Source organism: Sinohyriopsis cumingii, chromosome 7 (assembly GCF_028554795.1).
Source record: "Sinohyriopsis cumingii isolate HCF-2022 chromosome 7, ASM2855479v2, whole genome shotgun sequence".
NCBI classification, from domain to species: Eukaryota; Metazoa; Mollusca; class Bivalvia; order Unionida; family Unionidae; genus Sinohyriopsis; species Sinohyriopsis cumingii.
In genome coordinates this window covers 138,323,558-138,338,207 of record NC_142967.1, presented here as the reverse complement: position 1 = coordinate 138,338,207, position 14,650 = coordinate 138,323,558, and the positions used below count along the sequence as shown (strand labels likewise).

The following is a 14,650-nucleotide window of genomic DNA, read 5'->3' as shown; positions in this document are numbered from 1 at the left end:
GTTGTGTGAATGGGAGCATTTGATCACCTGACTTTAGCTGCAGCATATGTAGTCATGTGATTGAAAGCACCTGTTCATCTCACTCTTGCTGGATCATGAGTAATTGTGAATTAGAGCTGTTGATCATATCACTCCAGCTGCAGCATTAGTAGTAGTCATATATGTTTTATGACGGTCATATTGTAGAATCTCATAGGATCTCATCGATTCATAAACAAACCATTAATTTACCATGTACATGAATAAATGATCATTCTTCCTTCCAGCCCTCCATCATTGTCTTTTTTGTTTAAGACAGTTTTTCATGCACTATTGGCAGAAACTCGTACAGCTTTGTAAATGCTTCTTCATGAGCTCACTAACACCCTTCCACCAGGGCCCCGAGTGGCCGAGACGTCTAAAGCACTCTCCATTGCGGATCACTGCCATCTCACCTCTGTCTGCATGGGTTCGTGTCAATGAATTCGGCCAGTGTGAGTATGTCAGAAAGCTTGCCAGTAGCTTCTTGTGGGTTGGTGGCTCTTCCCATGGTTTTCCCGGCTCTTCCTCCACCATTAATACTGGCCGCCATGTATAGCCTATTGTGTGCTGAAAAATGGCGTTAAACCCAATAACAACAACAACACCCATCAACCAGAGAAAGGGTGGGGTTTGGTTAAGTGGACTTTTATCTTTTAGTTTATCTTTTACACTTTCTCATTAATTATGTGGATTAAATTGGCAGCAAAGTATACTATCTGGTGATTTTTTTTTTTATTGGTGACATTGTTGGCTGTTTAAACTTGTATGTACAACTGTTGGTTTGGAGTGGAGAAATTCAGAGGTCCCATGAAAGGAAGCTGCAAACTGGATATAAAATGCACTGAAATTTATCTGTTGTTACATAAACAAATACTTAACAGTGCATTGTATCATTATCCACTTATGTTGACATCTAGCATGAGTCCTGTATGTTGTGAGATATCTGCTTTTTTGTTGTTGACATTTCTGCTAACGGAAATCAACTGGATGAAGCATTATCTCGTAATCTATCTTTTGTTGCATTTTTGGCTGCTTGCTTGTAATTAATATATTTACAAAGACTGACATTTGTATGTGGATGGTAAGTAAAATTCCTCTTCTTTTCACTCAGAATTAAATCCCTCAGAACACTCACATTTTCTGTGATGTGATGTGATTTTGATTTTTAACATAGCTTTAACAATTTTTCAGTCATATCGCTACGATGTCTGCAGTGTGCCAGTTCATAGTGATGTCTAGCACTGGGGCATCATTCCGCAGACATGTAGCATGATGTCCCACCCAGTCACATTATCCTGACATCAGGCCGACCAGTCCTAACACTAACCCCTTAATGCTGAACGCCAAGCGAGGCAGCTGTTAGTACCATTTTTGTAAGTCTCTGGTATGACTCGGTCGGGGATCGAACCCACGACCTCCCGCATCCGAGGCGGACGCTCTAACCACTAGGCCACCGGAGTGGTCCACATTTTCTGTAATAATCCTTATAATGAGACTAGAACACCCGTGTCTCTATCATCTGTTGACCCTTTGTTAAATTTCTGATGCATGCGTGGAAAGCAGCATCACGCTGCTACCACAGATATTTAATAATAAAAAAATCCCACGTCTTACTAATTGGTTTATGCAATAAGCAGGGAGGAACAGTAGCTAGAATAGACCAAACAAATGTCAGTTCCTTTTTAATAATGTACCCAGATAAAATAGTTTGCTGAATTTTAAAAGGAAACAGATTACCTTTGAAGCACTAATTGTTATGAAAATGTACTAAGCAAATGGAAAAAAAATCAATCTCAGTCATGGAATACATTTATTTGATGTTGCCTTCACAATAAGAAATATTTGTTTGGTTCTCCAAAGCTGTCCTTCAACGGTGACTTGAATAATGCATGCACCCTTCATCAAAGAAAGCTGACTACAATCTTCAATAAAAACAAAGAACTTTTCATCAAAGGAAGTCAGTACCAAATTTTTAAAAAAGTAATGGAATCTGAGTTAGTTTATATTTTCCAGCATAACTGGAACACTTTAACTGTGCAGTGAAAATTTCCTTTTTGCAGGGAAAATGTTTATGCTTATGAATGCTACCAACAGCGGCTTAGAATGCAAACTAACTTTTACCAACTTGGGACGTACTGAAATATAAATGTGCCTCATCATTCATTATGTGATTGTGCTATGTTTCTCCACTGAATTCAGACCAATATGACCTGTGACAAAATTATTGAATATTTTCAATCTGTGTGTGTGCATATTTTCGATGGAATCACTTGTATTGTGGATTCAATATATATGATGAGATTTGCAGTTAAGTACACGGTGTTGATACTCTATTCATGCTATACATTAGACATGTATATATAAACAGTATTCAGGTATATGTACCAATTCATGGTTCTCCAAATAAAGTAAACTATTATATGTGCCTTCTCTGTTTTCACTACAGATGTATTTCTCATTTAATATGCATCGATTTAAGATGGTAACTGCGCCAATGAAGCACATATTTTACCAGCCGCATTTATTAATGCACCATTTTCTTGAGCTAACTGACCTGGTTGCTTATAACATGGTTCGGTCTATAACACGGTTGGGTTCTATGGCTCCCAACTACCATGTTATAGCAGGGTCGCACTGTACAAGTAGTTGTGTGAATGGGAGCATTTGATCACCTGACTCTAGCTGCAGCATATGTAGTCATGTGATTGAAAGCTCTTGTTCATCTCACTCTTGCTACATCATGAGTAATTGTGAATGAGAGCTGTTGATCGTATCACTTGAGCTGCAGCATAAGTATTAATTATGTATGTTTTATGACGGTCATATTGTAGAATCTCATAGGATCTCATCGATTCATAGACAAACCATTAATTTACCATGTACATGAATCCATGTCCATTCTTCCTTCCAGCCCTCCGTCATTGTCTTTTTTGTTTAAGACAGTTTCTTATGCACTATTGGCAGAAACACGTACAGCTTTGTAAATACTTCTTCATGAGCTCACTAACGTCCTTCCACCAAAGAAAGGGTGGGGTATGGTTAAGTGGACTTTTATCTTTTAGTTTATCTTTTACACTTTTTCATTAATTATGTGGAAAACAAAGTCGATTGATTTTCTCTTTCATTAAATTTTTCAGTGTCAGCCTTCTACTTTGAATGTCCAGAAAAGAATGTTTGTGTAAATGCTTCAATATGGACCAAATCCAAATTCATGGGCATGTCAATAGGAGTAGTTATGATTGGAAAAGGTAAGTGTTGCTAACCAAAATTCAGGTAATAAGAAAGCTTTATTAAAACTGAATATACATGTGTACTGAAAGAGTCGGTTGCACAACTGAAGATTCATAAAAATGTGTGCAAGCAACTTCAAAGACCTGTCATTGAAGATGAAACATAAAAATAAAAAATCATATGCAAGTGGTGAAAGGGTCTACCACATGAAATAGAGTGAAACCACAGTATGTCTTCCATGCTAAAACCAGGTGGTCCAATTTGACAGTGTCATGAAAAGTCCAAGTGCAGTTATCATTGGACAAGCCCAGGATGTCCATCTTGAAAATAGGATGAAAAATCAAAATGGAATTAACATTGGATAATCCTAGGGGCCCACATTGAAAATGTGGTGCAATGTCTAAATGGTCTTATCCTTGAAGAAGACCATCTTTGCTAAAACTTTGCAAAAATATTTTACATGTTGATGATTTTCAGAGTAAAACAGTAATGTATAATGTACCCAACAATGATGATGAAATGTTCATCATAAGAAGGAAACAATTGACATCTTTTTTTATCTCGTATGATCTAAGTTTTCATTTATATAATATCCAGAAATTTGTGATTGCAGTATTGTGAAAGCAAAAGATGTACAATGTTTACATATACAGACATCTAATAACACTGACCGCTGTGGACTTTTCACAGGCATTGAGTTGGGGTCAGGTTGTTGAACATTTATAATGTTCTCGTTTTGCTCAGAAGTGAATTGTTTTTGTTTCTTAGGTTAAGCAGATTACATTACTCAATTACTTTAGATCGATGTGATATAATAATACAATACTACTAGGTTTAAATGAACCATTTACTGCACATCTTTCTGGGCTGCATAATTTGTACAATATTTATCCTTGAAATCAGTAATGTGGCATCATTTTGTATTTACTTCTTGTGCAGTAAGAATTTTCAGTAGAGAGAAATTTGTTGAGGACACTGGATGGGTATTGGGTATGCTTGTTTTTACCTTTACTATGAATATGATGTTGCTGGTTGCCATGGCAGCCAGTGACAAAAGTACATTTTTTTCAGTATTCATTTATAATGTTCTACTTTCTTGATCCATCAGTTATGCTTTGAAAGTTCATAATTTGTGATTGAGAAACAAAAGATTTTCTAATTATTTGGCTTAAGTTGCATTAGAAATAGGCATAACTGGTTGTTTTTTTTTCAGTCACATGCTAAGATTGAATAATTAAAAATAATAAAGTTTGGCTGTATATTCTATGTTTATATTATTCTTTTGTATATTCAGATGGTCTTAAACAAGGAGGTTAGTGTTAGGACTGGTCGGCCTGGTGTCAGGATAATTTGACTGGGTGGGACATCATGCTACATATCTGTAGACATCGTAGTGATATGACTGAAACATTGTTAAAGCTACGTTAAAAATCCAAATCACACACACACACACACATGGTCTTAAACCATAGCTGCCAAGTGTCCCATTCTTTTCCAAATTTGTCCTGTATTTTGGACCTGAATACAGGTTTATATTTTTTGTGCAAAAATATGTTTGTTAATTTAAAAAAATAACCAAATATTTCCTTGCAATTTTCAGTTTAGAACAGACACTCAGTTACATCCTGATAGATTGCATGTATATAGTTATACAGTTCTAAAATATGATTGGTTCATTTGAAATTGAAGCTACCCATGCTTGTCTTTATCCACCATATTAGATTTCGCAAACAATTGTCGCTATCACTGTATCTCATCTTTGTAATATTCAACATTTAATCGTGTTGAATAGGAAAGCAGAATATTCAGAATTTTCTCCAGGAACGACAAGAAAACAACTGGAAGGATAATTGTGCCCTCTTGTTTAGATTTGTGAAACCATCTAGTAAAGGAGAAAACTTTATGTTTTGCAAATTGTGTAATGTGATTTTGTTATTGGGCATGGAGGCACCCATGATTTACAAGAGCATGATAAAGCCAATAAACATCAGCTTGCTGCTTCATCATCAACAACTTGGACTAAACTTACGACACATATAAAAACCCGAGATAACCTTGATGTAATTTGATTGAAATTCAGTTTATTAAATTTCTTCTAGAAATGAACCTTCATTGTTCAGTTACTAGTGTTGCTGGAGATTTATGTTGCACACGTTTTCCAGACAGTCAAATCGCAAAGGATTACTCGTGTGGAAAGAAAAACAAAAACAGTTCAGTAAGAAAATCATAGAATTGAGATCATCAGTGAAAGATGGTATATTGGAATTGATCATGATTTTTTTTTAAATGAGGCGTGGAAAAGGCTCGTATAAACAGCCTATATCTGAGTGTGTGTTGCACTCTTGCACCTTCTAAATGGGTACAAGAATGGAACTGGGTGCCCATTCAGAAGGTGCAAGAGTGCAACACATGCATCTTTGACATTAAATGATTAAGGAAGGTACTGTCCTACTTTGCTGATAGTTGTATACATTGTAAATAGTTACATATGCATTAAAATTTTAAAAATCAGTATTTGTTCCTCAAATTCAGTATTTTTGTACTCAGGTTGGCAGATATGTCTTAAACTTTTCAAATATAAAAGAGTATTTTGTTCTATTGTTGAATTTGTTAAAATTGATTTAAAATAGCTTGGTTACCATGGTAACAGTTAATATTAAGATATTAAAGCTGATTTTATAACATATCACTAAAGTTGAAAACTTTTGGTTGAGTTCATATGACTGCCTATGCTCAGGTTCAAAAGAAATTTAAAGAAAGCTGAGGAATGACAAACGATTCATAAAAAGATGAAAAAGTAGTATAATCAGTCTTCTGCATATTTGTTTACATAGGCATGTACCATATGTACTTGCTAATAGACTGATCCTCCAACCCCCAACCCCTTATTTAAGGCCACAGAAAGCCTATTTCTCTTTGACCCTTCTATAAGGTGGAGTGTTGTTTGCAAGTCATGTCTGTCTGAAGGGTGACTTGTCATCAGTTATTTTGAATTATATTTGTTAAAACAAACAAGCCCACCTGGATGGATGGACTCACAAATATATTAACAACTTGCACTTTGTTCTAATTAAATCCATTTAAGTCCACCATGCTTGACATTTTAAATCCATTTATATGATAAATTCCTGAACTCAGTTAGAGGTTACCTACCAGTAGAAAAATAATTCTGAATGATCCAATTAACAGTATCCCATAATATGTTAGTTTAATGCATCTTCAAATAAACAGTGAAAGTTAAGTCCACATCTTTGTGATTCATAATATCCTATATCAGATCTAATTTCATCTGATACAAAGTCCAAGAATTCATCACCATTGATAAAGTTGTAAAATCCTCTTTCGTCGACTAGTCATTGCACATTATCAAGATAAATATCGCCCAACAAGTTTCCTCGGCTTTGTTGTCAGATGCAGGTTCATATATGCAGAGACTGAACTCTGTAAGTAACACTTTGATCACACACTATGTTCAGTCTGTTAAAGGCTGCAAGTGAACACATGTCAGATTTGTGCCAAGATCACAGGGAATTCAAATAATAAGTCTCCGTTATTTGGCACTGAGCAAAATATTAAACTTGCAATTCTGTCAGAGAGTTGTCACATTGGAAAACAAGCGAAGGTATTAAGGCTAAATATTCACCAGAAGCTGTAGAACTTGACACTGAACCAGTGCATGCACTAAATTCTCTGATCAATCAGAAGGATTGTAAAATTAAAAACAAAGTGAGTGCTTCCTTTACAAGCCAAGGGCAAACAGCATAGGCAGAAAACTTGGGTAATGTCACTTTGGAATTAAATCTAAATTTATGGAAAAGGAAAATACAACATGTTCTAAATCTTTCATTGCTTCAAGCACAGTGGTTATACAGCAAAAAAAGTATCAATGCAAATACAGGATGTTAGTACTTGCATGAAAATGGAATCAATATACTTGCTTGAAAACACTCAAGTAAACAACATTAATGGACACTTCACTTTGTGGTGTGTTGTATTTAATTTACATGTAATATTTTCAAATTATTAAAACCCAAATAACTTGTAATGCAAGAACGGTGTAATGCAGGGGTCTCAAACATGCTACCCGCCCAGCCATATTCTGTGGCCTTCAGAATGATCATGATCACAAGGTGGCATGAGAGATAAGAAAGGGGGTGCCACCCTTGAGCCATTGAAAATGCCCTCATGCAGCTCTCAGGGTCGTTTGAGTTGGAGACCCTGGTGCAGTGAATCCCATTAAGAAATGGATAAACACAGTGCATACCATATATACATTTCTAAATGGGAATAGAGGCATGAAAAATGGAAAAATATTCGAATTGGCAGTATTTTTTGTACTGCAGATATTTAGCAATCTGAAATGACCCCTAGATTGACGACATTTTGTATATGCCACACTTGTAAGATGACCCCATTTCTGTATGAATAAAATTTTCAGTACAAAAATGGTTGAAATATAAGTGAGTATATATGGTATATAGATACTGATCTATTTTCATCGAGACACATGTAATATACAGTAATGACTACTGATGTAATATGATGACTACTGATGATGTAATATACAATGATGACTTCTGATGTAATATACAATGATGACTACTGATGATGTGATATACAATGATGGCTACTGATGATGTAATAATATATAATGATGACTACTGATGATGTAATATACAGTGATGATGTAATATACAATGATGACTACTGATGCAATGTACAATGATGACTACTGATGATGTGATATACAATGATGGCTACTGATGTAATAATGTATAATGATGACTACTGATGATGTAATATACAGTGATGATGTAATATACAGTGATGACTTCTGATGTAATGTACAATGATGACTACTGATGATGTAATATACAATGATGGCTACTGATGTAATGTACAATGATGACTACTGATGATGTGATATACAATGATGGCTACTGATGTAATAATATATAATGATGACTACTGATGATGTAATATACAATGATGATGTAATATACAGTGATGACTTCTGATGTAATGTACAATGATGATTACTGATGATGTAATATACAATGATGGCTACTGATGTAATAATATATAATGATGACTACTGATGATGTAATATACAATGATGACTTCTGATGTAATATGCAATGATGACTACTGATGATGTGATATACAATGATGGCTACTGATGTAATAATATATAATGATGACTACTGATGATGTAATATACAACGATGATGTAATATACAATGATGACTACTGATGCAATATACAGTGATGACTACTGATGATGTAATATACAATGATGACTACTGATGTAATATACAATGATGGCTACTGATGATGTAATATACACTGATGACTACTAATGATGTAATATACAATGGTGACTACTGATGATGTAATATACAATGATGACTACTGATGATGTAATATACAATGATGACTTCTGATGTAATATACAATGATGACTACTGATGATGTGATATACAATGATGGCTACTGATGATGTAATATATAATGATGACTACTGATGATGTAATATACAATGATGATGTAATATACAATGATGACTACTGATGCAATATACAATGATGACTACTGATGATGTAATATACAATGATGACTACTGATGATATAATATACAATGATGGCTACTGATGATGTAATATACAATGATGACTACTGATGATGTAATATACGATGGTGACTACTGATGTAATGTACAATGATGGCTACTGATGATGCAATATACAATGATGACTACTGATGATGTAATATACAATGATGGGTACTGATGATGTAATATACAATGATGACTACTGATGATGTAATATACAATGATGACTACTGGTGATGTAATATACAATGATTACTGATGATGTAATATACAATGATTACTGATGATGAACCTGGCTTTTATACTGTAAGATCAGAATTTTATCAAAAGAAACTGGTATCAGCTTTGAAATGTATATAGATTTTCATGTTCTTGCAATCTTTAAATGAGTGGGAATTATAATTATGGACATATTGTCTAGTATAATGGAAGCAAACAGACCTTAATTTTAAGTATAGAACACAAATATAAATTCATTGAACTTAACTGAAAATCCAGGTTTACTCCTCTTTCAGATCTATTGTTCTTTCCTCTGTACAAATGACTGCACGGGTGACCTTGTGGTTAGAGTGTCCGCCTAGGATGCAGGAGGTCATGGGTCCTAACCCCAGCCGAGTCATACCAAAGACTTATAAATATGGTACTAACAGCTGCCTCACTAGGCACTCAACATTAAGAGGTTAATGTTAGGACTAGTTGGCCTGGTGTCAGGATAATGTGAGGGGGTGGAACATCATGCATGTTTGCAGCATGATGCCCCAATGCTAGACATCACTATAAGCTGCCACACTGCAGACATCATAGCGTTATGACTGAAATGTTTGTAAAGCTAGGTTAAAAATCCAAATCACACACACATTCTTCTGCAGAAATGATGTATGATGTACATCAAGCCATCAGCTCCATAGAAGTAATTTGTATTCTTAAGCCAACACACTTAAAGCATGCCATTCCATTGCATCTTTCCTTAAGTATTTGTCAAGCTTTCTGTCTTGTACCAAATCTGTTATGTATAAACCACTTAAATGCATCTGTACTACATTTTTCAGAAAGCTGTACAACCCAAGTGTTATGTATATTTAATTTATATTTGATATAATTTAATTGGTTTTTTTTGTTCGTTTAAAAATAAAATTATTCCATTACATGCTATTGTAATGTGATTTTGTTTGCTGGAATTCGACATTTTCCAGAAATTAGTTTGACCTGACTTTTTTTAAAACCCCTAATATTAGAATTTTGTATCTTAATGCTGACCTATTTCCTGGCCTTGGTTCAGATTTAGTAAGAGTTGGAGTAAACAACTTTTTTTAAAAAAAAATTTATTGTGGGATTGATAGAGTGAAATAGAGGCTGACTGGGAGTATGTGATGTTAATCATTTGAAGCTTTGATCTTGTTCTAGAAAGTGATCATGTGACCCTCATATGGGATTCTGTTTTTCATCTTAAGTTAGTGTATAACCTTTTTCTATAGAGAAGTTAGTCAGTTGGGCTTTTTACCTTTGACACTGAAAGGTGTTTTGTTGTGACTAGTTTGAGTTGATTTTCTATTTTATGGAATTATTAATTCTTTTCCCTAGGAATATTTTAGTACTCATACAGAATTCTTGGACAAAGACATTTATTGAAATTTTATTCAGAATACAAACACCAGAATATTATTTTCTGTAGTTTAACAAAGAACTGTTGACGTGTCAGTACTATACTGGCTACAGTATACATCATCACCTTCCATTTTGGATTTCATCAGGACTCGAACTCAAATTCATTAGAGAATTTTATTACTAGGACTTCTGATTTTCAATTCTTGCATTATTTTTGGATTTGATTCTTAAAACCATAAGTTCTTTTCCTCATTTTTACCTTGATTTTCTTGGGAAATAAATTATTAATTAAATTTTACAAAGCTTGCTGTCTTCACTCTTTTTATGAGAGCCTAAGCACGTAACACGAGTTCTAAAATCCATTCATTAATAGTAGTGATTAACAGAGCATATAAGTGTATAAATTGGCATATTTAAAGTACATGTAATGTGAATAAAAAGGTCAGAATAAAAAAATGTTTTGGGTATAAACTACCTTGGTACAAATAAGTACATTTTGGCAAAGAGACCGCTATAAATTTAATAGAAAATTATGGTAGGTTTGACAGTTATCTTAGGAAGTCTGTGTAGTGTGTTTTGTAGCACATTTTTAATGTTCGTGTGTCAGAGAATATACTCAGACAGTAAGCAACCATATACTTACTCTTTGGCTTTTGGATTTATAGAAGAAGAACCATTAGTTATCAAAAAGAAAGAAAGAATGTGTCAGTTGTGAGTGTGTGTGTCTATATATATATATATATATATATATATATATATACACACACACACACACACACCACATACATTACAAATTACATGGCATTTAAAGTGTAGGTGTAAAGTAATTTGATATACAAATCGTATTGTGATCCGCCCATGGCGCAATAATTGCATATATAAACGCAGACAGTTGATTCTAGATCAGTTATCAAGTTCCACACATTAATCATTATTGACATATGAAAATAACAATAAAATATATTAATAATCCCCATTTTCTACATTAATTTATTATGGTATCACATATCACAATCTTTTCTGCTTTCTGTTCCCCCCTCCCCTGTCATGCAGAAATGTGGAGTAAGAGAGAAATATAATTTGAGCTGGATTAAAACCTTGAAATAGAAGTTAAACCAAGTAACCCACAAGAATATGGTTCATCATAACTATATTTGTACACTTTCCTTGGGATTTATCTACAGTGTTTATCAATGATATACAAAGTTGCAAACCATCTTGACATTATACGGTAAATTTCCCAGTTATGTATAACACATACTGTAATGTATTTAATGTTTTGTTGTTGTTGTTTCTTAAACATAATGTTCTAAAAACTGATTATTATTAATTAAATATGAAAATGTCTATAGGCTGCTCTCTGTCTCTCTCTCTCTCTCTCTCTCATCATAGCAAGATACCGGCTGTAATCTATGAAATGATGATCGTAGAGGATTTTGTTTGTGTCATCCCATGATGACTCTCTGCTTATGAATGATGGTAAAAGTTAAGTCAAACTGACCAAAGGATGAGAGAAGGGGGGGGGAAGAGTTTTAAGGTCAAACCGACCAGAGAGAGAGAGAGAGATAGAGAGAGAGAGTTTATGGTCAGTGGTAGTGTTACTAACGCAGAATAATGACTTAGATCAACTGTAAATATATTAAAATATTTTAATTATCTGTTGTTGGTTAGTCATTTCGCTTAGTTTCTATTTCACATTAATTTCATGCACCGGTACGTGAATGGATAAGTGTTCATGTGAATGGCGTAGCTAACCAAGTGTTTGTAGTGCTCTACTTTTATCATTGAAACCATCTTTCATGATTAAATCGTAAGTGTTTATTATATTGATTCAATCATTGTGAAGAAAAAAAGAAACTAAAAAAGAAATGAATCAACTTATCAATATGCAAAGGTGATTGTGAATAGCCATAAAGGTATAGAACTATTTGATAGTGGAACCACTCGGGGGATGTGAGGAGTTCATTCACTTGGTCAGTACACAGCTGCTTGTAGTAAATCTTAACTCAGTTCAAAGCGGCAAATACATGTATTTGTATGTGATATAAATATATGTACAGTATGTACGCTGTATCAATGATATACCACTCATACATTTTTCATCATTAGTATATATATATATTGACATGGGCAGTGGAAAGCATTTCCTTTCAGATTAGAATGAAAAACAAGATGGTTTATTTAAATGGAAAACTCAGTTTAAATAATAAAATTATTTTAAAAAAATTAAATTTCAAAAGGGTGTGCAAGAGGGCCTACCTTTTTTCAAAAGTAGCTTGTTTGGCAAATTCAAAGATAACAAAAATGGCATACTGGTATAAGGATTATTCAACCAATTAGCAACAGTTTTGGTAACAAAATTTAGAATGTCAGAAACAATGAATAAGCAAGCTTCCACTCATATGAGCAATATATATATTAAACAAAATATATTACTGTAGTGCGGTAACCGTTTGAAGTAGACATTACAGTGACTTGGGCTGTGGGGGAGGGATGTTGTTGTTGTTGTAGGGTTTAACGCCATTTTTCAGCACAAGATAGGCTATACATGGCGGCCAGTATTAATAGTGGAGGAAGAACCCAGGAAAAACCCGGAAAGAACCACCGACCCTCGAGAAGCTACTGGCAAGCTTTCTCACATACCCACATTGGCTGAATCCGAGACTTGAACCTACGCAGACAGAGATGAGATGGCAGTGATCAGTAACGGAGAGCGCTTTAGACCACTCGGCCACTCGGGGCCCCGGGGGAGGGATGATAGAAAGGGCAGATAAGAGGGCATTAGAGTCACATCCCTTATTTCTATTTAGTTGCAGTACAGAGGTGAAAGGGATTATTAAAAGCTGATGTACTGCCGTACAAAGATTTCGTTATAGAAAAGAAATAGTTGCAACGGTCACACACCACTAAGAAAATAAATAAAGAATGTACATTTATCATTTAGTAAGTAAATTTTTATAAATATAAAGAATCCTTTTTTAAATAGAAATCTGTGATTCTTAGACATTTCTTTCAGCTGAAATGATAGATATAAACTTAAGCAGTGAACACCTGTCAGTAAGTTAGTTTTAGCAAATAACTTTGTTTAACAGATCAAAGTTTGCACTGATCTTCCTGTGTTTCGGAGAAACCTTGAAAACAGTTAATAGGACTGGTTCAGATGATGACATTTTCCTGTGTATATTATCAAAAATTATTTGTCTGTACTATTCAGAATTGCAAATGACTTCTGTTGCAACTGAGGGATGCAATGCACTTGTAGACAAGTAGCAGACACAATGTTACATGCAACAGGTGAGTATAGATTGAACTGCACAATTGCTTTAATATAGCAGTTAAACTAATGACTTGCTTGAGATTTACTTTCTATATTCATTTTCTCATTCCTATAAGTGATAGGTATGGGATATATAGACTTCATTTCGGTAGCATTGGGTGTCTTAATCAGATCTATTACGAAAGACATAATAAGGCCTCATGAAGTTAAAGGGTTTGGTATTAAAAGAGTTGTTATGCGGTAAAGGGGTTGGTGTCAACAGCCATCATTATGCAGTTACAGTTAAGAGCAAAAAGTACAGTATTCTGTCACCTTTTTCAGATGTTTCTACCTGTGCACACAATGTGCTTATTGTTCCCATGCTTTTAAAATAAAAGTAATGGATATATTTTTTGCTTCTTTTTTGTCTGTCCATTTGTCCTTTTATTAGTCTGTCATTAGATAAATTCTTCTCCTAATAAACTGCTTTATGAAATGTCACTAAACTGTATGGCCATCCCCCTCTCCTTTTATATAACAAACTCAGACCATATATTTTTCCTTAGATATTTTATTTTCTAGATAAATTTTTCAGAATTTTAAGATATTGAATATATTAAAATTTTATCACGTAATGTTCTATCTTTGCATTATTTGGAAGTCTTTATCTTCCTAAGGTTTGTGCAGTTCTTAATTTAACATTTTTAGAACTTTACATTCAGTTTGCACCATAGAGGCATAATTATACCTGCATACATACATCCTCTTCCCCTTGTGATTCTGAGGCCAGGTCAGATGAACAAGTGGTCAAGTTTACTTAAATTTCATTTTCACGGATTTTATCAATGCAGGAAGACATACCAACTATACTTGCATATAAGTTGAATCTAGTTGCACAGACCAAGATGTTTTATCGCATTATGTGC

General features: G+C 34.2%; 1 protein-coding gene across 4 annotated transcripts in view; it reads left to right on the top strand.

The window, feature by feature from the left end:
* Positions 1-14,650, top strand: part of LOC149796227 (oxysterol-binding protein-related protein 11-like) — a 133,993-nt gene that overhangs the window by 84,159 nt on the left and 35,184 nt on the right. For all 4 annotated transcript variants that reach the window (XR_016422508.1, XM_089966186.1, XM_089966187.1 and 1 more), the window contains one exon: positions 3,159-3,269. Coding sequence is in view for 3 of the 4 variants with exons in the window: in XM_089966186.1 (XP_089822312.1) it covers positions 3,159-3,269 (111 nt within the window). In the remaining variant the exon portion in view is untranslated. The remainder of the gene's footprint in view (positions 1-3,158; positions 3,270-14,650) is intronic.